The following is a 23,435-nucleotide window of genomic DNA, read 5'->3' as shown; positions in this document are numbered from 1 at the left end:
CTGTGAATACCAAAACAGACGGACAGACAGATATCTGTGAACACCCAACAGACAGACAGATATCTGTGAACACCCAACAGACGGACAGACAGACAGATATCTGTGAACACCCAAACAGACAGACAGACAGACAGACAGACAGACAGACAGACAGACAGACAGACAGACAGACAGACAGATATGTGAACACTTAGGCAGACAGACAGACAGACAGACAGATATCTGTGAACACTATATCATCTCGACATCCAATGTACCAACAGCCAGGAACGTTCAAAAATTCTCCATTGTCGACGTCATACCCTTAGTATACGACTACTTTTGAAAATTGTGTTTGGAGTTGTAAGAAAATGACAACAAATAGTTGCCGTTTATATCTGTGAACACCCAACAGACAGACAGACAGACAGATATCTGTGAACACCCAACACATAATTATCAAAGAATTGTACTGAAATTATCTTTCTTGTCATATACATAAAGATTGGGAGTGACATAAGGATTATAGATGTCGTACGATTGGTGTATTGTAGAGAAAGGCTATTGTCCTGAAGGGTGATAACCGGAACCATGACGATAGCCTATCAGTACCGGGTGGCGACCGCGAGGCTGGGCACGTTTGTGAAGCTGCTGGGTATATGGAAGGGCAGTATCTACAAGCTGATGTATAAGGAGGTGCTCATCTTCATCGTGCTGTACGCCGCTATCAGTTGTACTTACAGACTGGCGTTGAATCACGAACACAGAGTGTACGTTGGTTTCCAAAGCGTTTTTTTTGTATGGCACATATACCTTGATTCATGCTTTGAATTTTGGGATACATGGCATACATATAACCATTCTTGTGAATTATTTTCAAATCTGTTTTGAATCAATCATCAAAGCCCAACTAAATCATTTTTTGATTTGCATTCAAATAAACTATTGTTTTTTCAGTTTCTCATAATTAAGGGCTGAATCACAATCAAATTACTGAACAAGTGAGCATACGTATTTAGCTTTAGTAAAGTGCAGCGTTGATTTCTTTTTTAAAAATCGTTAAGGATGTACTTTCTGAGGTTTCAGTCACATTCAAGTCTCGTTTTGATCTGGTGTAACGGGTTTTTGTAATATTTAACTTTTTATGATAGGTTTAATAGCAAACACACATCTGATACATGTCAAACAGCTAGATGTCTGTTGTGTGTAGAACATTTTTTACAAGAATTTGAAAAAAATGACCAATTTGGTCATTTTGAAAAAATGTATTTATGTGAATTTCTTGCGCTTCACAAAGGGCAAAATTTCACCTTTTTTGACATTAGATTGATCACTTGAATTGTCATTGTGTCACCATTTTTAAATGTAGCTTGTTCAATTTTGCTGTACAACTTTATAATGTTCAATATGATTAAAATAATATGCAGAAAAAGTGAAGTTATATATTTTTGGTATTTTTTTGTACATATTAGGGTAACTGAACACTTTTGATTTTTGACCCCGAAAAAGGTGAAAAATAACACAAATAATAATGGGACAAAAAAAGAAGACACCGACCCCCCATTTTTGTGGATGTTTTAGAAAGAGAAACACATTTTCTTTTTATTCATTGAATACTATAAAAAGTTTAATACAGGAATGTTTTATATCAAGCGTTTGATCTGCAAAAAATGGTGAAAAAATGTTCATTTTTTCGTTAAAAAATAAGGGGTAGGGGTAACTAAAATCGCATTTCTGAGTAAAATGAATAAAATTAATAAATTTTACTTCCATAATTTAAAAGAAAATAATATTTTTATCAATTCTACAAACATTCATACATATCTGATAACATATTTGGAAGAAATTGTATGAATTTGTTCTGCAAATGGTCAAAACCCGAAAATTCACCTAAAATCACCTATTGTGTTAAATTGGTATCTTTGACCGATCATAGCACAAAAACGAATTTTCTACTATGCCATTATCTCCTTTTTCCAAAAATCAATATAAGAAAAAAAGTTTAATACAGGAATCTTTTGAATTCTCAGAGGTGTACATCCTTAAGGCAAAAAGAGAAATTTGATAATTTATTTTAATTGAAGTTTATCCCCTAAATTATAACTGACGACGAGTCTGTACTGCTAAACCTATTCTTGATTCATCCCTGAGATATTTATAATCAGGTATAATAAATGTATTATAGAATTAAATCAATGACACATATACCTGCAACCCATCGTATCTAACCAAATATGTCAGTCCATCTTAATGTTAGTATAAGATTTTAAGAATAATATATGTACATATAAAGTAACATGTAACCCTAATAGTTTACGAACAGAATGTCTTAATACGACTTAAAGCAAAATAGTCTGTGTTTTCTTGACATCTTTTATTGTGAAATGTGCAGTTTACTGTCTCTTTAACGTTCAGAGAAACATTGGAATGTTCTGTTCTGTGTTTAGAAATGATAACAAATATCTAGACCTCCGGCTGAATGTGTGGGGTGTCTGATGTGTGGGGTGTGTCTGATGTGTGTGGTGTCTGATGGTCTGATGTGTGGGGTGTGTCTGATGTGTGTGGTGTCTGATGTGTGGGGTGTCTGATGTGTGGGGTGTCTAATGGTCTGATGTGTGGGGTGTCTGATGTGTGTGGTGTCTGATGTGTGGGGTGTGTCTGATGTGTGGGGTGTGTCTGATGTGTGGGGTGTCTGATGTGTGTGGTGTCTGATGGTCTGATGTGTGAGGTGTCTGATGTGTGTGGTGTCTGATGTGTGTGGTGTGTCTGATGTGTGGGGTGTCTGATGTGTGTGGTGTCTGATGATCTGATGTGTGGGGTGTCTGATGTGTGGGGTGTCTGATGGTCTGATGTGTGGGGTGTCTGATGTGTGTGGTGTATGATGTGTGTGGTGTCTGATGTGTGGGGTGTCTGATGTGTGGGGTGTCTGATGTGTGTGGTGTCAGATGTGTGGGGTGTGTCTGATGTGTGGAGTGTGTCTGATGTGCGAGGTATCTGATGTGTGGGGTGGGTCTGATGTGTCTGACGTGTGTGGTGTCGGATGTGTGCGGTGTCTAATGTGTGGGGTGTCTGATGTGAGGGGTGTCTGGTGTGTGGGGTGTCTGATGTGTGGGGTGTCTGATGGTCTGACGTGTGTGGTGTCGGATGTGTGCGGTGTCTGATGTGTGGGGTGTCTTATGTGTGGGGTGTGTTTGATGTGTGGGGTGTCTGATGTGTTGGGTGTCTGATGTGTGGGGTGTTTCTGATGTATGTGATGTCTGATGGTCTTATGTGTGGGGTGTGTGATGTGCGAGGTGTCTGATGTGTGGGGTGTCTGATGTGTGGGGCGTCTGATGTGTGGGGTGTCTGATGGTCTGATGTGTGTGGTGTCGGATGTGTGCGGTGTCTGATGGGTGGGGTGTCTTATGTGTGGGGTGTGTTTGATGTGTGGGGTGTCTGATGTGTTGGGTGTCTGATGTGTGGGGTGTTTCTGATGTATGTGATGTCTGATGGTCTTATGTGTGGGGTGTGTGATGTGCGAGGTGTCTGATGTGTGGGGTGTCTGATGTGTGGGGTGTGTTTGGTGTGTGGGGTGTCTGATGTGTGTGGTGTCTGCTGTGTGTGGTGTCTGATGTGTGGGGTGTCTGATGTGTGGGGGGTGTTTGATGTGTGGGGTGTCTGATGTGTGTGGTGTCTGCTGTGTGTGGTGTCTGATGTGTGGGGTGTCTGTTGTGTGGGGTGTGTTTGATGTGTGGGGTGTCTGATGTGTGGGGTGTTTCTGATGTATGTGATGTCTGATGGTCTTATGTGTGGGGTGTGTGATGTGCGAGGTGTCTGATGTGTGGGGTGTCTGATGTGTGTGGTGTCTGCTGTGTGTGGTGTCTGATGTGTGGGGTGTCTGATGTGTGGGGGGTCTGATGTGTGGGGTGTCTGATGTGTGGGGTGTGTCTGATGTGTGGGGTGTCTGATGTGTGTAGTGTCTAATGTGTGTGGTCTCTGATGTGTGGGGTGTCTGATGTGTGGGGTGTCTGATGTGTGGGGTGTCTGATGTGTGGGGTGTGTTTGATGTGTGGGGTGTCTGATGTGTTGGGTGTCTGATGTGTGGGGTGTGTCTGATGTGTGGGGTGTCTGATGTGTGGGATGTCTGATGGTCTGATGTGTGGGGTGTGTCTGATGTGTGGGGTGTATGATGTGTGGGGTGTTTCTGATGTATGTGATGTCTGATGGTCTTATGTGTGGGGTGTGTGATGTGCGAGGTGTCTGATGTGTGGGGTGTCTGATGTGTGGGGTGTCTGATGGTCTGATGTGTGGGTGTCTGATGTGTGGTTGTCTGATGTGTGGGGTGTCTGATGTGTGGGGGGGGTCTGATGTGTGGGGGGTTTCTGATGTATGTGATGTCTGATGGTCTTATGTGTTGGGTGTGTGATGTGCGAGGTGTTTGATGAGTGGGGTGTCTGATGTGTGTGGTGTCTGATGTGTGGGATGTGTCTTATGTGTGGGGTGTCTGATGGTCTGGTGTGTGGGGTGTGTGGTGTGTGGGGTGTCTGATGTGTGGGGTGTGTGATGTGCGAGGTGTTTGATGTGTGGGGTGTCTGATGTGTGGGATGTGTCTGATGTGTGGGGTGTCTGATGTGTGGTTGTCTGATGTGTGGGGTGTGTCTGATGTGTGGGGTGTCTGATGTGGGGTGTGTCTGGTGTGTGGGGTGACTGATGTATGGGGTGTCTGATGGTCTGGTGTGTGGGGTTTGTCTGATGTGTGGGGTGTCTGGTGTGTGGGGTGTCTGATGTGTGGGGTGTGTCTGGTGTGTGGGGTCTGATGTGCGAGGTGTCTGATGTGTGGGGGGTGTCTGATGTGTGGGGTGTCTGATGTGTGGGGGGTGTCTGATGTGTGGGGTGTCTGATGTGTGGGGGGTGTCTGATGTGTGGGGTGTGTCTGGTGTGTGGGGTCTGATGTGCGAGGTGTCTGATGTGTGGGGTGTCTGATGTGTGGGATGTGTCTGATGTGCGATGTGTCGGATGTGTGGGGTGTGTCTGATGTGTGGGGTGTCTGGTGTGTGGGGTGTCTGATGTGTGGGGTGTGTCTGCTGTGTGGGGTGTCTGATGTGTGGGGTGTTTCTGATGTCTGTGATGTCTGATGGTCTTATGTGTGGGGTGTGTGATGTGCGAGGTGTCTGATGTGTGGGGTGTCTGATGTGTGGGATGTGTCTGATGTGTGGGGTGTCTGTTGTGTGGTTGTCTGATGTGTGGGGTGTGTCTGATGTGTGGGGGGTCTGATGTGTGGGGTGACTAATGTGTGGGGTGTCTGATGGTCTGATTTGTGGGGTTTGTTTGATGTGTGGGGTGTCTGATGTGGGGTGTGTCTGGTGTGTGGGGTGACTGATGTATGGGGTGTCTGATGGTCTGGTGTGTGGGGTTTGTCTGATGTGTGGGGTGTCTGGTGTGTGGGGTGTCTGATGTGTGGGGTGTCTGATGTGGGGGGTGTCTGATGTGTGGGGTGTCTGATGTGTGGGATGTGTCTGATGTGCGATGTGTCGGATGTGTGGGGTGTGTCTGATGTGTGGGGTGTCTGATGTGGGGTGTGTCTGATGTGTGGGGTGACTGATGTATGGGGTGTCTGATGGTCTGATGTGTGGGGTTTGTCTGATGTGTGGGGCGTCTGATGTGTGGGGTGTGTCTGATGTGTGGGGAGTGTCTGATGTGTGGGATGTTTCTGATGTGTGGGATGTTTGATGTTCTTATGTGTGGGGTGTCTGATGTGTGGGGTGTCTGATGTGTGAGTTGTGTCTGATGTGTGGGGAGTGTCTGATGTGTGGGATGTTTCTGATGTGTGGGATGTTTGATGTTCTTATGTGTGGGGTGTCTGATGTGCGAGGCGCTGATGTGTGGGGTGTCTGATGTGCGAGGTGTCTGATGTGTGGGGTGTCTGATGTGTGGGGTAGACAGGAACTTATTTTAGTTACAAAGTCGATTACAATCCATATGGTTTGATTCTATGTAATACTAAAATAGAATTTTTATTTTTTGTTTTTCTTGGTGATTCTCGTTAGCTCCTAATCAACCACCTGTCGGAAATATGAACCAGATTAGCTGTTATATCTAAGTTGTCATTTACTCGGGAAAAGGTACAAACAGAAGGAAATTTCTAGTAATTCTAAATAGAGAATTCTTCCACCTTTGTTCCGAGTAAATAACCCATTCACCATTGTTCTCAAAAGATAATAAATACACCTTTGTTCCTAAAGGGTAATCTTGTTATCTCTGTTCACAGTAAAAAAAAAACAACCATTCACCTACATTCGTAGTAGACACGTTTATGTCCAGTAAATAATCCTAGCACCTAGGTTCCCATTAAGTATTCAATCTTCCTTTGTTCTCAGCAGGAAGCACAGCCATATTCGTTCCAAGTAGATAATCTAACTACATTTGTTCCAATTAGTTAATCTAGCCACTATGTTCCCAGTAGATAATCTAGCCACTATGTTCCCAGTAGATAATCTAGCCACTATGTTCCCAGTAGATAATCTAGCCACTATGTTCCCAGTAGATAATCTAGCCACTATGTTCCCAGTAGATAATCTAGCCACTATGTTCCCAGTAGATAATCTAGCCACTATGTTCCATGAAGATAATCTAGCCACTATGTTCCCAGTAGATAATCTAGCCACTATGTTCCCAGTAGATAATCTAGCCACTATGTTCCATGAAGATAATCTAGCCACTATGTTCCCAGTAGATAATCTAGCCACTATGTTCCCAGTAGATAATCTAGCCACTATGTTCCATGAAGATAATCTAGCCACTATGTTCCCAGTAGATAATCTAGCCACTATGTTCCCAGTAGATAATCTAGCCACTATGTTCCCAGTAGATAATCTAGCCACTATGTTCCCAGTAGATAATCTAGCCACTATGTTCCCAGTAGATAATCTAGCCACTATGTTCCCAGTAGATAATCTAGCCACTATGTTCCCAGTAGATAATCTAGCCACTATGTTCCCAGTAGATAATCTAGCCACTATGTTCCCAGTAGATAATCTAGCCACTATGTTCCCAGTAGATAATCTAGCCACTATGTTCCCAGTAGATAATCTAGCCACTATGTTCCCAGTAGATAATCTAGCCACTATGTTCCCAGTAGATAATCTAGCCACTATGTTCCAAGTAGATAATCTAGCCATCTTGTTCCAGTGGATAACAAATCCCTTGTTTTCGGTAGAATATGAAGGCCATTGTTTTGTTAAAGCTAGTTTTTGTTCTCTTTAATGCTATGCCACATGGAGAGTTACTGATCGGCTTTGTACTTCCTGTTTACAGCGTGTTTTGTGAGTTACTGACCGGCTTTGTACTTACTGTTTACAGCCTGTTTGGCGAGTTACTGACCGGCTTTGTACTTACTGTTTACAGCCTGTTTGGCGAGTTACTGACCAGCTTTGTTCTTACTGTTTACAGCCTGTTTGGCGAGTAACTGACCGGCTTTGTACTTACTGTGTACAGCGTGTTTGGCGAGTTACTGACCAGCTTTGTATTTCCTGTTTACAGCGTGTTTGGCGAGTTACTGACCAGCTTTGTACTTACTGTTTACATCGTGTTTGGCGAGTTACTGACCGGCTTTGTACTTCCTGTCTACAGCGTGTTTGGCGAGTAACTGACCGGCTTTGTACTTACTGTTTGCAGCGTGTTTTGTGAGTAACTTACCGGCTTTGTACTTTCTGTTTACAGCGTGTTTGGGGAGTTATTGACCAGCTTTGTACTGGCGAGTTACTGACCGACTTTGTACTTACTGTCTACAGCGTGTTTGGCGAGTTACTGCCCAGCTTTGTACTTACTGTTTGCAGCCTGTTTGGCGAGTTTCTGACCAGCTTTGTACTGGCGAGTTACTGACCGGCTTTGTACTTACTGTTTACAGCGTGTTTTGTGAGTAACTGACCGGCTTTGTACTTACTGTTTACAGCGTGTTTGGCGAGTAATTGACCGGCTTTGTACTTACTGTTTACAGCGTGTTTTGTGAGTAACTGAACAGCTTCATACTTACTGTTTACAGCCTGTTTGGCGAGTTACTGACCGGCTTTGTACTTCCTGTTTACAGCGTGTTTGGCGAGTTACTGACCAGCTTTGTAGTTCCTGTTTACAGCGTGTTTGGCGAGTTACTGACCGGCGTTGTATTTCCTGTTTACAGCGTGTTTGGCGAGTTACTGACCAGCTTTGTACTTCCTGTTTACAGCGTGTTTGGCGAGTTACTGATCGGCTTTATACTTACTGTTTACAGCGTGTTTGGCGAGTTACTGCCCGGCTTTGTTCTTACTGTTTACAGCCTGTTTGGCGAGTTACTGACCGGCTTTGTACTTCTTGTTAACAGCGTGTTTGGCGAGTTACTGACCGGCGTTGTATTTCCTGTTTACAGCGTGTTTGGCGAGTTACTGACCAGCTTTGTAGTTCCTGTTTACAGCGTGTTTGGCGAGTTACTGACCGGCGTTGTATTTCCTGTTTACAGCGTGTTTGGCGAGTTACTGACCAGCTTTGTACTTCCTGTTTACAGCGTGTTTGGCGAGTTACTGATCGGCTTTATACTTACTGTTTACAGCGTGTTTGGCGAGTTACTTACCGGCTTTGTACTTCTTGTTAACAGCGTGTTTGGCGAGTTACTGACCGGCGTTGTATTTCCTGTTTACAGCGTGTTTGGCGAGTTACTGACCAGCTTTGTACTTACTGTTTACAGCGTGTTTTGTGAGTAACTGAACAGCTTTATACTTACTGTTTACAGCCTGTTTGGCGAGTTACTGACCAGCTTTGTGCTTACTGTTTACAGCGTGTTTGGCGAGTTACTGACCGGCGTTGTATTTCCTGTTTACAGCGTGTTTGGCGAGTTACTGACCAGCTTTGTACTTACTGTTTACAGCCTGTTTGGCGAGTTACTGACCGGCTTTGTACTTCTTGTTAACAGCGTGTTTGGCGAGTTACTGACCGGCGTTGTATTTCCTGTTTACAGCGTGTTTGGCGAGTTACTGACCAGCTTTGTACTTACTGTTTACAGCGTGTTTGGCGAGTTACTGACCGGCTTTGTACTTCCTGTTTACAGCCTGTTTGGCGAGTTACTGACTAGCTTTGTACTTCCTGTTTACAGCGTGTTTGGCGAGTTACTGACCATCTTTGTACTTACTGTTTACAGCGTGTTTTATGAGTAACTGACCGGCTTTGTATTTCCTGTTTACAGCCTGTTTGGCGAGTTACTGACCGGCTTTGTACTTACTGTTTACAGCGTGTTTGGCGAGTAATTGACCCGCTTTGTACTTACTGTTTACAGCGTGTTTGGCGAGTAATTGACCGGCTTTGTACTTACTGTTTACAGCGTGTTTGGCGAGTTACTGATCGGCTTTGTACTTACTGTTTACAGCGTGTTTGGCGAGTTACTGACCAGCTTTGTATTTCCTGTTTACAGCGTGTTTGGCGAGTTACTGACCAGCTTTGTACTTCCTGTTTACAGCCTGTTTGGCGAGTTACTGACCAGCTTTGTACTTCTTGTTAACAGCGTGTTTGGCGAGTTACTGAACATCTTTGTACTTTCTGTTTACAGCGTTTTCGAGAAGCTGGCGATGTTCTGTGCTCATTACACAAACCTGATCCCAGTCTCATTTGTACTGGGATTCTACGTGTCTCTTATAGTAAACCGATGGTGGACACAGTTCATGAACGTCCCTTGGCCCGACAGGTAAATAATGAGTAACGTCCCTTGGCCCGACAGGTAAATATTGAGTAACATTCCATGGCCCGACAGGTAAATATTGAGTAACGTCTCTTGGCCCGACAGGTAAATATTGAGTAACGTCCCTTGGCCTGACTGGTAAATATTGAGTAACGTCCCTTGGCCCGACAGGAAAATATTGAGTAACCTTCCATGGCCCGACCGGTAAATACTGAGTAACGTTCCTTGTCCCGACAGGTAAATATTGAGTAACGTCCCTTGGCCTGACTGGTAAATATTGAGTAACGTCCCTTGGCCCGACAGGTAAATAATGAGTAACGTCCCTTGGCCTGACAGGTAAATATTGAGGAACGTCCCTTGGCCCGACAGGTAAATATTGAGAAACGTCTCTTGGCCCGACAGGTAAATATTGATTAACGTTCCATGGCCCGACAGGTAAATATTGAGTAACGTTCCAAGGCCCGACAGGTAAATATTGAGTAACCTTCCATGGCCCGACAGGTAAATACTGAGTAACGTTCCTTGGCCCGACAGGTAAATATTGAGTAACGTTCCATGGCCCGACAGGTAAATACTGAGTAACGTTCCTTGGCCCGACAGGTAAATATTGATTAACGTTTCATGGCCCGACAGGGAAATATTGAGTAACGTCCCTTGGCCCGACAGGGAAATATTGAGTAACGTTCCATGGCCCGACAGGTAAATATTGATTAACGTTCCATGGCCCGACAGGTAAATATTGAGTAACGTCCCTTGGCCCGACAGTTAAATATTGAGCAACGTTCCATGGCCCGACAGGTAAATATTGAGTAACTTTCCATGGGCTGACAGATAAATATTGAGTAATGTTTATGGTCCGACAAGAAAGTACTTGTTAACGTTTCTGGCCCGACAGGTAAATATTAAGTAACGTTCCCTGGTCAGACAGGTGAATATTTAGTTACATTCCCTGGTCCAACAAGTAATTATGTAGTGACGTACCCTGGTCCAACAAGTAAGTATGTAGTGATGTCCTTTGGTCGGACAGGTAAGTATGTAGTGACGTCCCCTGGTCGAACAGGTAAGTATGTTGTGACGTCCCTTGGTAGGACAGGTTAGTATGTAGTGTCGTCCCTTGGTAGGACATGCAATTATGTAGTGACGTCCCCTGGTCCAACAAGTAAGTATGTAGTTACGTCCCATGGTCCGACATGTAAATATGTAGTGACGTCCCCTGGTCCAACAAGTAAGTATGTAGCTATGTCCCCTGGTCGGACATGTAAGTATGTAATGACGTCCCCTGGTCGGACAGGTAGGTATGCAGTGATGTCCCCTGGTCCGACAGGTAAGTATGTAGTGACGTCCCCTGGTCCTACAGGTAAGTATGTAGTGACGTCCCTTGGTAGGAAAGGTAAGTATGTAGTGACGTCCCCTGGTCGGACAGGTAAGTATGTAGTGACGTCCCCTGGTCGGACAGGTAAGTATGTAGTGACGTCCCTTGGTAGGACAGGTAAGTATGTAGTGACGTCCCCTGGTCGGACAGGTAAGTATGTAGTTATGTCCCTTGGTAGGACAGGTAAGTATGTAGTTACGTCCCTTGTTCGGACTGGTAAGTATGTAGACACCTCCCTTGGTAGGACATGTAATTATGTAGTGACGTCCCCTGGTCCAACAAGTAAGTATGTAGTTACGTCCCCTGGTCGGACATGTAATTATGTAGTGACGTCCCTTGGTCGGACAGGTAAGTATGTAGTGACGTCCTTTGGTCCGACCTGTAAGTATGTATTGACGTCCCCTGGTCCTACAGGTAAGTTTGTAGTGACGTCCCCTAGTCCGACATGTAAGTATGTAGTGACGTCCATTGGTAAGACAGGTAAGTATGTAGTGACGTCCTTTGGTCCGACCTGTAAGTATGTATTGACGTCCCCTGGTCCTACAGGTAAGTTTGTAGTGACGTCCCCTGGTCCGACATGTAAGTATGTAGTGACGTCCATTGGTAGGACAGGTAAGTATGTAGTGACGTCCCCTAGTCTTACAGGTAAGTATGTAGTGACGTCACCTGGTCCTACAGGTAATTGTGTAGTGATGTCCCTTGGTCCTACAGGTAATTATGTACAAACCTCCCCTGGTCCTACAGGTAATTATGTGGTGACGTCCCTTGGTCGGACAGGTAAGTATGTAGTGACGTCCCTTGGTCGGACTGGTTAGTATGTAGTGACGTCCCCTGGTCGGACAGGTAAGTATGTAGTAACGTCTTTTGGTCAGACAGGTAAGTATTTAATAACGTCCCTTGGTCAGACAGGTAAGTATTTAGTAACGTCCCTTGGTCAGACAGATAAGTATATAGTAACGCTCTTTGGTCAGACAGGTAAGTATTTAATACCGTCCCTTGGTCAGACAGGTAATTATTTAATAACGTCCCTTGGTCAGACAGGTAAGTATCTAGTAACGTCCCTTGGTCAGACAGATAAGTATATAGTAACGCTCTTTGGTCAGACAGGTAAGTATTTAATAACGTCCCTTGGTCAGACAGGTGATTATTTAACAACGTCCCTTGGTCGGACAGGTAAGTATGTAGTGACGTCCTTTGGTCGGACAGGTAAGTATGTAGTGACGTCCCCTGGTCCTACAGGTAATTATGTCGTGACGTCCCTTGGTCGGACAGGTAAGTATGTAGTGACGTCCTTTGGTCGGACATGTAATTATGAAGTGACGTCCCCTGGTCCAACAAGTAAGTATGTAGTTACGTCCCCTGGTCGGACAGGTAATTATGTAGTGACGTCCCTTGGTCGGACTGGTTAGTATGTAGTGACGTCCCCTGGTCGGACAGGTAAGTATGTAGTAACGTCTCTTGGTCAGACAGGTAAGTATTTAATAACGTCCCTTGGTCAGACAGGTAAGTATTAAGTAACGTCCCCTGGTCAGACAGATAAGTATATAGTAACGCTCTTTGGTCAGACAGGTAAGTATTTAATAACGTCCCTTGGTCAGACAGGTAATTATTTAATAACGTCCCTTGGTCAGACAGGTAAGTATGTAGTTACGTCCCGTTGGTCAGACATTTATAATCTATTAGTACCATCAAAGCAATATAAACAATAAATAACACTTCAGCGTCAATTAAAAGCGGAGAAATCTGGACTCGGTGTGGTCATAAAAAGACATGAATGAAAGGCGACATAGCAAAATCATGGAGTAAGTATATCTTTGTGAGAACAGTCATGACTACTCCTGTCAGTCTGTCGACTTACTTCGGAGTAAGACACATGAAAAATAAAGGTAGGAAAGACCTTACGGTGGAATGAACATATTTAGCTCTCATCGACCTACTAAAGTTTAAATCGAAGGACCCTAACTTCGTATTTCTAGTAATTATTCTACCTCGCCAGGTGTTTGATTCCATTGGTAGACTAACATTACTATAACGGTGAAGCTTGAATTTATTCTGGCAAGGTTCACATGAAATACCAGTTTACGAATAAATTATCTCTTGTACCCAGGAGGCACTTTTCCCTCTCTGTTTCTATATAGTTAGGCACTTTTCCCTCTCTGTTTCTATATAGTGGGGCACTTTTCCCTCTCTGTTTCTATATAGTGGGGCATATTTCCCTCTCTGTTTCTATATAAATTTCGGGACACTTTGGACACTGATTTCCGATACCCTAAATGAACGAAATGAAAACAAAGTGCAGTTAACTCTTATTTCCGTGTGTGTAAGATAGAGCTGTACAATCTAAGAAAGGGGTGTAAGGGGTGAGATAGGGGAATCATTCCCCCGAGGGTTTAGGTCCCCCAATCTCACCCACAAGGGAGTGAATGATTATTTTTCTCTTACCCTGTTGTTCCTGTCCAAGTGTAAAACGAAGTATATATGGTTTGTAAACAGGAGCACGTGGATTGCGTATTAATATTATATGTAACCGTCAGACGCTTCACGCATCATATTTTTTATCACGCAAAATATAGTTCCGTTTCATTTGACCAATAAAACATCCCACACAATATATACTTTCTTATATTATGTTTTTTTAATTTCTGAATAAGATAGGTTAAGTTTAAGTTAAACACATATTTGCACTGCAAATCAGTTTATGAGAAAGTTTTGCAATGTCACACATGTCACGTGATTCCCAGTCTCTCATTTTGAGGCCATTCACTATTCACTGTCGGTATCCGACAGGATGGCAGGTGTACGGCGCTTGTTTCGAATTTTCTCCTGTGATGATGCTTGAATATTTATATTAAATGTGCACTCTTCCTTTGTGCATCCATGAAAAATCGTGGATGCTTATGTATATGTATCACACAAGGAAATGCTGTTGTGTTGTTGTGTCAAATTGGAGCAATTCTCAGAGGAGGTAAGTGTGCTTGAAATTAAGAAACACTTCTAAAGTTTGAAACATCGGAAACAGGCTGATTATTAGCCAAGATAGCTGACATGTTTTGTTTTTGGACTTTACTCAATAAGCGATAGTTGTTTAGTGACTGTGGGTTCTTATGTCCCGTTATGTGAACTGCTTGTGTGTCGGGAATTCCCGTCTCCGACTACTTCTGACACAAGTGTTTCCGCACACTCGTGTTAGTCAAACGTTTGTGCTCAAGTCCGGACAGGTGTGCATTTTTTTCCATATTTTTGAGCTAATTTGTTTCTACCGAAAGGTCCTCTCAGAAACCAATGTTCATTACCGTGGCTAGGTAGAAAGGATGATCATGATTTGATAAGTTCGCCGGACGTTTGTTGGAGAATACGTTATATGCCTGTATCGGGTATCATTCTGGATTGTCTGGTGTGGCGTACATCGTTGACTTGCTGTCCCTGATATTTGTCATATCAACTCCTGTCCATGTTTTTGTTTTGTCTTTTATTGTATGATAAAAAACTTTTGATGAATGTCACGGTTTTCTCCGTTGGTTTTCAGAAATGATCTCAACAGGTTTATGTACGAGACAGGTTTTTTTTCTGAGTTTTTTTTTGTGTAATGAAGTCTGCTAAATCATCATCTTCCATACTTATGACTATGAGGTTCCAGTCTCACTCACAGCGTCACATAGCGATGCACGCGAGTTGTTACGTTGCTGACGTGTGTGTCGACAACGGGAGGCGAGTTCGAGGCTGAAATGTCACTTCTGGTGATCAAAGAGGGGGCAGGTACTGGAGGAAGTAACGATAAATCTGTCCAGGGTAAGAGAAAAAAACCTCTTTCATGCCCAAGGGTGTAGGATAGGAAAATTCCACCCTCAGGATTTTCAAATTTGGCAAAACCCTCGGCAAAGCTTTCGGGTTTACCAAATTAAAAAAACCTCGGTTAAAATTACCCTATCCTAAACCCTTGAACATGAAAGAGTCGTATATTCTTTATTTGTACTTTGCATCTATGAACTACAGTCACTGGACTCTCTTAGTCAAAAATTAGTCTGTAAAGGGTAGTAACCCATTGTGAGTTGCACACTCCACAGAAGTATCAGGTTAATGCACTCCTACTATATATAATATCGCGATTAAAGTAGGAACGAAGCTTTCTGTTATACCTTTGTTGACGGATCAATTTCCAGGGTAGTAAAGATTATTGTATAATATAGTGTTCCCGGTTAAATGTTACGTTTCTTGTTTCTTGTTTCTTGTTTTAATGAAATGTCAAACATGATTAATGCAGCGTAAAACAAGAAATCAAAGTGTATCGGACAACAGGAGGAGACTCGAAAAATATAAAATACAGATATCCCAAAAGTCCTTTAACCCTGCGAAATCAGCACAGCTGAAACCGGGCACACCAGCACCATAGGCTCCTACCGTGATGATGTCTTAGTCAAATCCAAACGCTGACGATAGAACCCAGTGTCTCAATACGCATGTGTAATTTTACACATGGTTTGACGCTTTACACTTACTTGTTACAGAACGTTATTCATGACGTGTTGCTATCTGCACGGATTTGATGAAAAAGCCCGGATAATGCGCAGAAGTGTTGCGCGCTACATGATGTTTGGATTTATTTTGATAACCCGGTCTGTGAGTGTGGCTGTGATGAAGCGGTTCCCAACTCTGGATCACATCGTGGAGTCTGGTGAGTTAATCATTATATACATAAAGAAATTACAACTCAAATCATTGCAGAATTTGTTACAATTTTTACCAATTGCGGACGTGTTTCCAAGTTGCCCGCATGTTGAATTGAAATATACTCTGTGATATTTTTATATAACTTTACTTTGTGTATCATGTTTATCATAATTATACTTTGTTATATATGTTTAATATAACTTTATGATCCATGATTAATGTAAGTATACATATTGAGATATGTAAATCATAATTATTCTTTGTAATATATGTTTAATATAACTTTACTTTGTAATATATGTTTTATATAACTTTACTTTGTAATATATGTTTAATATAACTTTATTTTGTAATATATGTTTAATATAACTTTACTTTGTAATATATGTTTAATATAACTTTACTTTGTAATAGATGTTTAATATAACTTTACTTTGTAATATATGTTTAACATAACTTTATGATAAATGATTAATGTAAGTATACATATTGATATATGTAAATCATAATTATTCTTTGTAATATATGTTTAATATAACTTTACTTTGTAATATATGTTTAATATAACTTTACTTTGTAATATATGTTAAATATAACTTTATGATAACTGATTAATGTGATATACATAGTGAGAGATGTTAATCATAATTATACTTTGTAATAGATGTTTAATATAACTGTACTTTGTAATAGATGTTTAATATAACTTTATGATACATGATTAATGTGATATACATAGTGAGAGATGTTTATCATAATTATACTTTGTAATATATGCTACATATAACTTTACTTTGTATTATATGTTTAATATAACTTTATGATACATGATTAATGTGATATACACAGTGAGAGATGTTTATCATAATTATACTTTGTAATATATGTTACATATAACTTTACTTTGTATTATATGTTTAATATAACTTTATGATACATGATTAATGTAATTATACATAGTGAGAGATGTTTATCATAATTATACTTTGTAATACATGTTTAATATAACTTTATGATAAATGATTAATGTAATTATACATAGTGAGAGATGTTTATCATAATTATACTTTGTAATAGATGTTTAATATAACTTTACTTTGTATTATATGTTTAATATAACTATATGATACATGATTAATGTAATTATACATAGTGAGAGATGTAAATCATAATTATACTTTGTAATAGATGTTTAATATAACTTTATGATAAATGATTAATGTAATTATACATAGTGAGAGATGTAAATCATAATTATACTTTGTAATATATGTTTAATATAACTGTACTTTGTAATATATGTTTAATATAACTTTACTTTGTAATATATGTTAAATATAACTTTATGATACATGATTACTGTAATTATACATAGTGAGAGATGTTAATCATAATTATACTTTGTAATATATGTTTAATATAACTTTACTTCGTAATATATGTTAAATATAACTTTATGATACATGATTAATGTAATTATACATAGTGAGAGATGTAAATCATAATTATACTTTGTAATAGGTGTTTAATATAACTTTATGATAAATGATTTATATAATTATACATAGTGAGAGATGTTAATCATAATTATACTTGGTAATATATGTTTAATATAACTTTACTTTGTAATATATGTTTAATATAACTTTATGATAACTGATTAATGTAATTATACATAGTGAGAGATGTTTATCATAATTATACTTTGTAATAGATGTTTAATATAACTTTACTTTGTAATTTATGTTTAATATAACTTTTTTTTGTGATAGATGTTTAATATAACTTTATGATAAATGATTAATGTAATTATACATAGTGAGAGATGTTAATCATAATTATACTTTGTGATATATGTTTAATATAACTTTACTTTGTAATTTATGTTTAATATAATTTTACTTTGTGATAGATGTTTAATATAACTTTATGATACATGAGTAATATAATTATACATAGTGAGAGATGTTAATCATAATTATACTGTGTAATATATGTTTAATATAACTTTACTTCGTAATATATGTTTAATATAACTTTACTTCGTAATATATGTTTAATATAACTTTACTTCGTAATATATGTTTAATATAACTTTACTTCGTAATATATGTTTAATATAACTTTACCTTGTAATATATGTTTAATGTAACTTTACTTTGTATTATATGTTAAATATAACTTTATGATAAATGATTAATGTAATTATACATAGTTAGAGATGTTAATCATAATTATACTTTGAGATATATGTTTAATATAACTTTACTTTGTAATTTATGTTTAATATAATTTTACTTTGTGATAGATGTTTAATATAACTTTATGATACATGATTAATGTGATATACATAGTGAGAGATGTAAATCATAATTATACTTTGTAATAGATGTTTAATATAACTTTATGATAAATGATTTATATAATTATACATAGTGAGAGATGTTAATCATAATATACTTGGTAATATATGTTTAATATAACTTTACTTCGTAATATATGTTTAATATAACTTTACCTTGTAATATATGTTTAATGTAACTTTACTTTGTATTATATGTTAAATATAACTTTATGATAAATGATTAATATAATTATACACAGTGAGAGATGTTAATCATAATTATACTGTGTAATATATGTTTAATATAACTTTACTTCGTAATATATGTTTAATATAACTTTACCTTGTAATATATGTTTAATGTAACTTTACTTTGTAATATATGTTAAATATAACTTTCTTTACTTTGTAATATATGTTTAATATAACTGATGTTTAATATAACTTTATGATAAATGATTAATGTAATTATACATAGTTAGAGATGTTAATCATAATTATACTTTGAGATATATGTTTAATATAACTTTACTTTGTCATAGATGTTTAATATAACTTTACTTTGTAATTTATGTTTAATATAATTTTACTTTGTGATAGATGTTTAATATAACTTTATGATAAATGATTTATATAATTATACATAGTGAGAGATGTTAATCATAATTATACTTTGAGATATATGTTTAATATAACTTTACTTTGAAATAGATGTTTAATATAACTTTACTTTGTAATTTATGTTTAATATAATTTTACTTTGTGATAGATGTTTAATATAACTTTATGATAAATGATTTATATAATTATACATAGTGAGAGATGTTAATCATAATTATACTGTGTAATATATGTTTAATATAACTTTACTTCGTAATATATGTTTAATATAACTTTACTTCGTAATATATGTTTAATATAACTTTACTTTGTAGTATATGTTTAATATAACTTTATGATACATGATTAATGTAATTATACATAGTGAGAGATTTAAATCATAATTATACTTTGTAATAGATGTTTAATATAACTTTATGATACATGATTAATATAATTATACAGAGTGAGAGATGTTAATCATAATTATACTTGGTAATATATGTTTAATATAACTTTACTTCGTAATATATGTTTAATATAACTTTACTTCGTAATATATGTTTAATATAACTTTACCTTGTAATATATGTTTAATGTAACTTTACTTTGTATTATATGTTAAATATAACTTTATGATAAATGATTAATATAATTATACACAGTGAGAGATGATAATCATAATTATACTTTGTAATATATGTTTAATATCACTTTACTTTGTAATATATGTTTAATATAACTGATGTTTAATATAACTTTATGATAAATGATTAATATAATTATACACAGTGAGAGATGATAATCATAATTATACTTTGTAATATATGTTTTATATCACTTTAATTGTAATATATGTTAAATATAACTTTATGATAAATGATTAATATAATTATACACAGTGAGAGATGATAATCATAATTATACTTTGTAATATATGTTTAATATAACTTTACTTTGTCATAGATGTTTAATATAACTTTACTTTGTAATATATGTTTAATGTAACTTTACTTTGTATTATATGTTAAATATAACTTTATGATAAATGATTAATGTAATTATACATAGTGAGAGATGTAAATCATAATTATACTTTGTAATAGATGTTTAATATAACTTTATGATACATGAGTAATATAATTATACATAGTGAGAGATGTTAATCATAATATACTTGGTAATATATGTTTAATATAACTTTACTTCGTAATATATGTTTAATATAACTTTACCTTGTAATATATGTTTAATGTAACTTTACTTTGTACTATATGTTAAATATAACTTTATGATAAATGATTAATATAATTATACACAGTGAGAGATGTTAATCATAATTATACTGTGTAATATATGTTTAATATAACTTTACTTTGTGATAGATGTTTGATATAACTTTATGATACATGATTAATATAATTATACAGAGTGAGAGATGTTAATCATAATTATACTGTGTAATATATGTTTAATATAACTTTACTTCGTAATATATGTTTAATATAACTTTACTTTGTAATATATGTTTAATGTAACTTTACTTTGTAATATATGTTAAATATAACTTTATGATAAATGATTAATATAATTATACACAGTGAGAGATGTTAATCATAATTATACTTTGTAATATATGTTTAATATAACTTTACTTTGTAATACATGTTTAATATAACTTTACTCTGTGATACATGTTTAAGCATAGCTTTACTTTGTGATAGATGTTTAAATATAACTTTACTTTGTGATATATGTTAAATATAACTTTACTTTGTAATATATGTTTAAACATAACTTTACTTTGTGATATATGTTTAAACATAACTTTACTTCGTGATATATGTTTAAATTTAACAATACTTTGTGATGGCCGTTAATGTAGCTATACCTTGTGTTTATATGTATTATGGTGTATTTTGACCCACAGTACTAACCTATTCTACAAACTAGAGTATTTCTTACAGTTTACAGTGACACATATCGTTTAAGCTGATATATAGTAATGAATACAGGCTTCATATCCAAGGAGGAGGCAATTATGTACGAGGAGGTGGAGTGTAAATACAACAAGTTCTGGGTCCCTATCCTTTGGGCCAACAGCGTCCTGGTTCAGGCTAGGAGGGAGAACAAAATCCAGACGGACTTGGGACTTCGGATGATTATTGAGGTATCTATCTTATTGTAGCATACACATTTCCAAACGAATCAACATGTGTCATGGTAAGTCGGTTTCAAAGGAAAAGAAATACGAGGTAGCTTGGCATACATATTATATATTTCGTTATTCTAGGTTATTAACTTTCTAACATTACACAGATGAGGTATTTTCTGTTGATATTTTACAACGATTAAAAAAATATATTTTTTAGCCTGCATAGTTCCGGTTCGTCTAGCGGATTCATTTGTGACTAGTTTTCGTTCTTAATAGATGACTCAAATAAAGCATCGGTTTAAGTGCGATACGAACGCGCCTAGTGTGATACAATTTTGGTTCTTATGCAGGACATGGTAGATGTTCCGCAGAAACAGTAAGCGTATACTTTTAATCAAATATAATTGGTGACAGATTAACTGGAGTATTACGACAATGTAACGAGTGTTGTGATTGGTGACACAGATTGAATGGATTATTACGACAATTTAACGATTGTTGTGATTGGCGACACAGATTGAATATATTATTACGACAATGAAACGAGTGTTGTAATTGGTGACACAGATTGAATGGATTATTACGACAATTTAACGAGTGTTGTGATTGGTGACACAGATTGAATATATTATTACGACAATGAAACGAGTGTTGTTATTGGTGACACAGATTGAATGGATTATTACCCCAATGAAACGAGTGTTGTAATTAGTGACACAGATTGAATGGATTATTACCCCAATGAAACGAGTGTTGTAATTGCTGACACAGATTGAATGGATTATTACGCCAATGTAACGAGTGTTGTCATTGGTGCCACAGATTGAATGGATTATTACCCCAATGAAACGAGTGTTGTAATTAGTGACACAGATTGAATGGATTATTGCGAAAATGAAACGAGTGTTGTTATTTGTGACACAGATTGAATGGATTATTACCCCAATGAAACGAGTGTTGTAATTAGTGACACAGATTGAATGGATTATTACCCCAATGAAACGAGTGTTGTAATTGGTGACACAGATTGAATGGCTTATTACGACAATTTAACGAGTGTTGTGATTGATGACACAGATTGAATATATTATTAAGACAATGAAACGAGTGTTGTTATTGGTGACACAGATTGAAGGGATTATTACGACAATGAAACGAGGGTTGTGATTGGTGACACAGATTGAATGGATTATTACGACAATGAAACGAGTGTTGTGATTGGTGACACATATATACTGGATTATTATGACATTGTTATGAGTGTTGTGATTTATGATACGGATGAACTGCATTATAACGATATTTGGAGCAATCCATTTCACCTAGCGGTTAACGATGTCTTTTTTATGTATTTTTTTGTGTTTTTGTTTTGTTCTTTTTTTTGCGTTGACTTTGCGTTCTTGTGTGCTAACGATTTCTGTTATTGTATTTTACAGCAGCTAGCGGATTTCCGTGATAAGTGTTCTCTGTGTTTTGTATACGACTGGATCACCATTCCACTAGTCTACACCCAGGTAAGTCATATAGTGTGACACGTGATCTCTGGATCATCATTCCACTAGTCTACACACAGGTAAGTCATATAGTGTGAAACGTGATCTCTGGATCACCATTCCGATAGTCTACACACAGGTAAGTCATATAGTGTGACACGTGATCGCTTGATCACCATTCCACTAGTCTACACACAGGTAAGTCATATAGTGTGACACGTGATCGCTGGATCACCATTCCGCTAGTCTACACACAGGTAAGTCATATCGCGTGACACGTGATCTCTGGATACACCCTTCCACTAGTCTACACCCAGGTAAGTCATATAGTGTGAAACGAGATCTCTGGATCACCATTCCGATAGTCTACACACAGGTAAGTCATATATGATCTCTGGATACACCATTCCACTAGTCTACCCCCAGGTAAGTCATGTAGCGTGACACGTGATCTCTGGTTCATCATTCTAAGTCATATAGTGTGACACGTGATCGCTGGATCACCATTCCGCTAGTCTACACACAGGTAAGTCATATAGCGTGACACGTGATCTCTGGATACACCATTCCACTAGTCTACACCCAGGTAAGTCATGTAGCGTGACACGTGATCTCTGGTTCATCATTCCACTAGTCTACACTCTGGTAAGTCATATAGCGTGACACGTGATCTCTGGATCCCCATTCCGATAGTCTACACACAGATAAGTCATATAGCGTGACACGTGATCGCTGGATACACCATTCCACTAGTCTACACCCAGGTAAGTCATGTAGCGTGACACGTGATCTCTGGATCACCATTCCGATAGTCTACACACAGGTAAGTCATATAGCGTGACACGTGATCTCTGGATCACCATTCCGATAGTCTACACACAGGTAAGTCATATAGCGTGACACGTGATCGCTGGATCACCATTCCACTGGTCTACACACAGGTAAGTCATATAGTGTGACACGTGATCTCTGGTTCATCATTCCACTAGTCTACACTCGGGTAAGTCATATAGCGTGACACGTGATCTCTGGATCACTATTCCACTAGGCTACACACAGGTAAGTCATATAGCGTGACACGTGATCTCTGGATCACCATTCCGATAGTCTACACACAGGTAAGTCATATAGCGTGACACGTGATC

At 37.9% G+C, this 23,435-nt stretch overlaps 1 protein-coding gene across 1 annotated transcript in view; it reads left to right on the top strand.

Moving 5' to 3' along the window:
- Window positions 1–23,435, top strand: part of LOC110449958 (bestrophin-2-like) — a gene marked incomplete at its 3' end in the record, with an annotated part of 43,108 nt that overhangs the window by 4,619 nt on the left and 15,054 nt on the right. Inside the window, exons 2-6 of the mRNA XM_021497142.1 lie at window positions 534–749; window positions 9,530–9,664; window positions 15,536–15,702; window positions 20,658–20,812; window positions 22,234–22,311. Of these exons, the coding sequence (XP_021352817.1) occupies window positions 571–749; window positions 9,530–9,664; window positions 15,536–15,702; window positions 20,658–20,812; window positions 22,234–22,311 (714 nt within the window). The remainder of the gene's footprint in view (window positions 1–533; window positions 750–9,529; window positions 9,665–15,535; window positions 15,703–20,657; window positions 20,813–22,233; window positions 22,312–23,435) is intronic.

This window comes from Mizuhopecten yessoensis, unplaced genomic scaffold (genome assembly GCF_002113885.1).
Source record: "Mizuhopecten yessoensis strain PY_sf001 unplaced genomic scaffold, ASM211388v2 scaffold4847, whole genome shotgun sequence".
Taxonomy (NCBI): domain Eukaryota; kingdom Metazoa; phylum Mollusca; class Bivalvia; order Pectinida; family Pectinidae; genus Mizuhopecten; species Mizuhopecten yessoensis.
The sequence above is the reverse complement of the archived record's forward strand: the minus strand, read 5'-3'. Positions and strand labels throughout refer to the sequence as shown.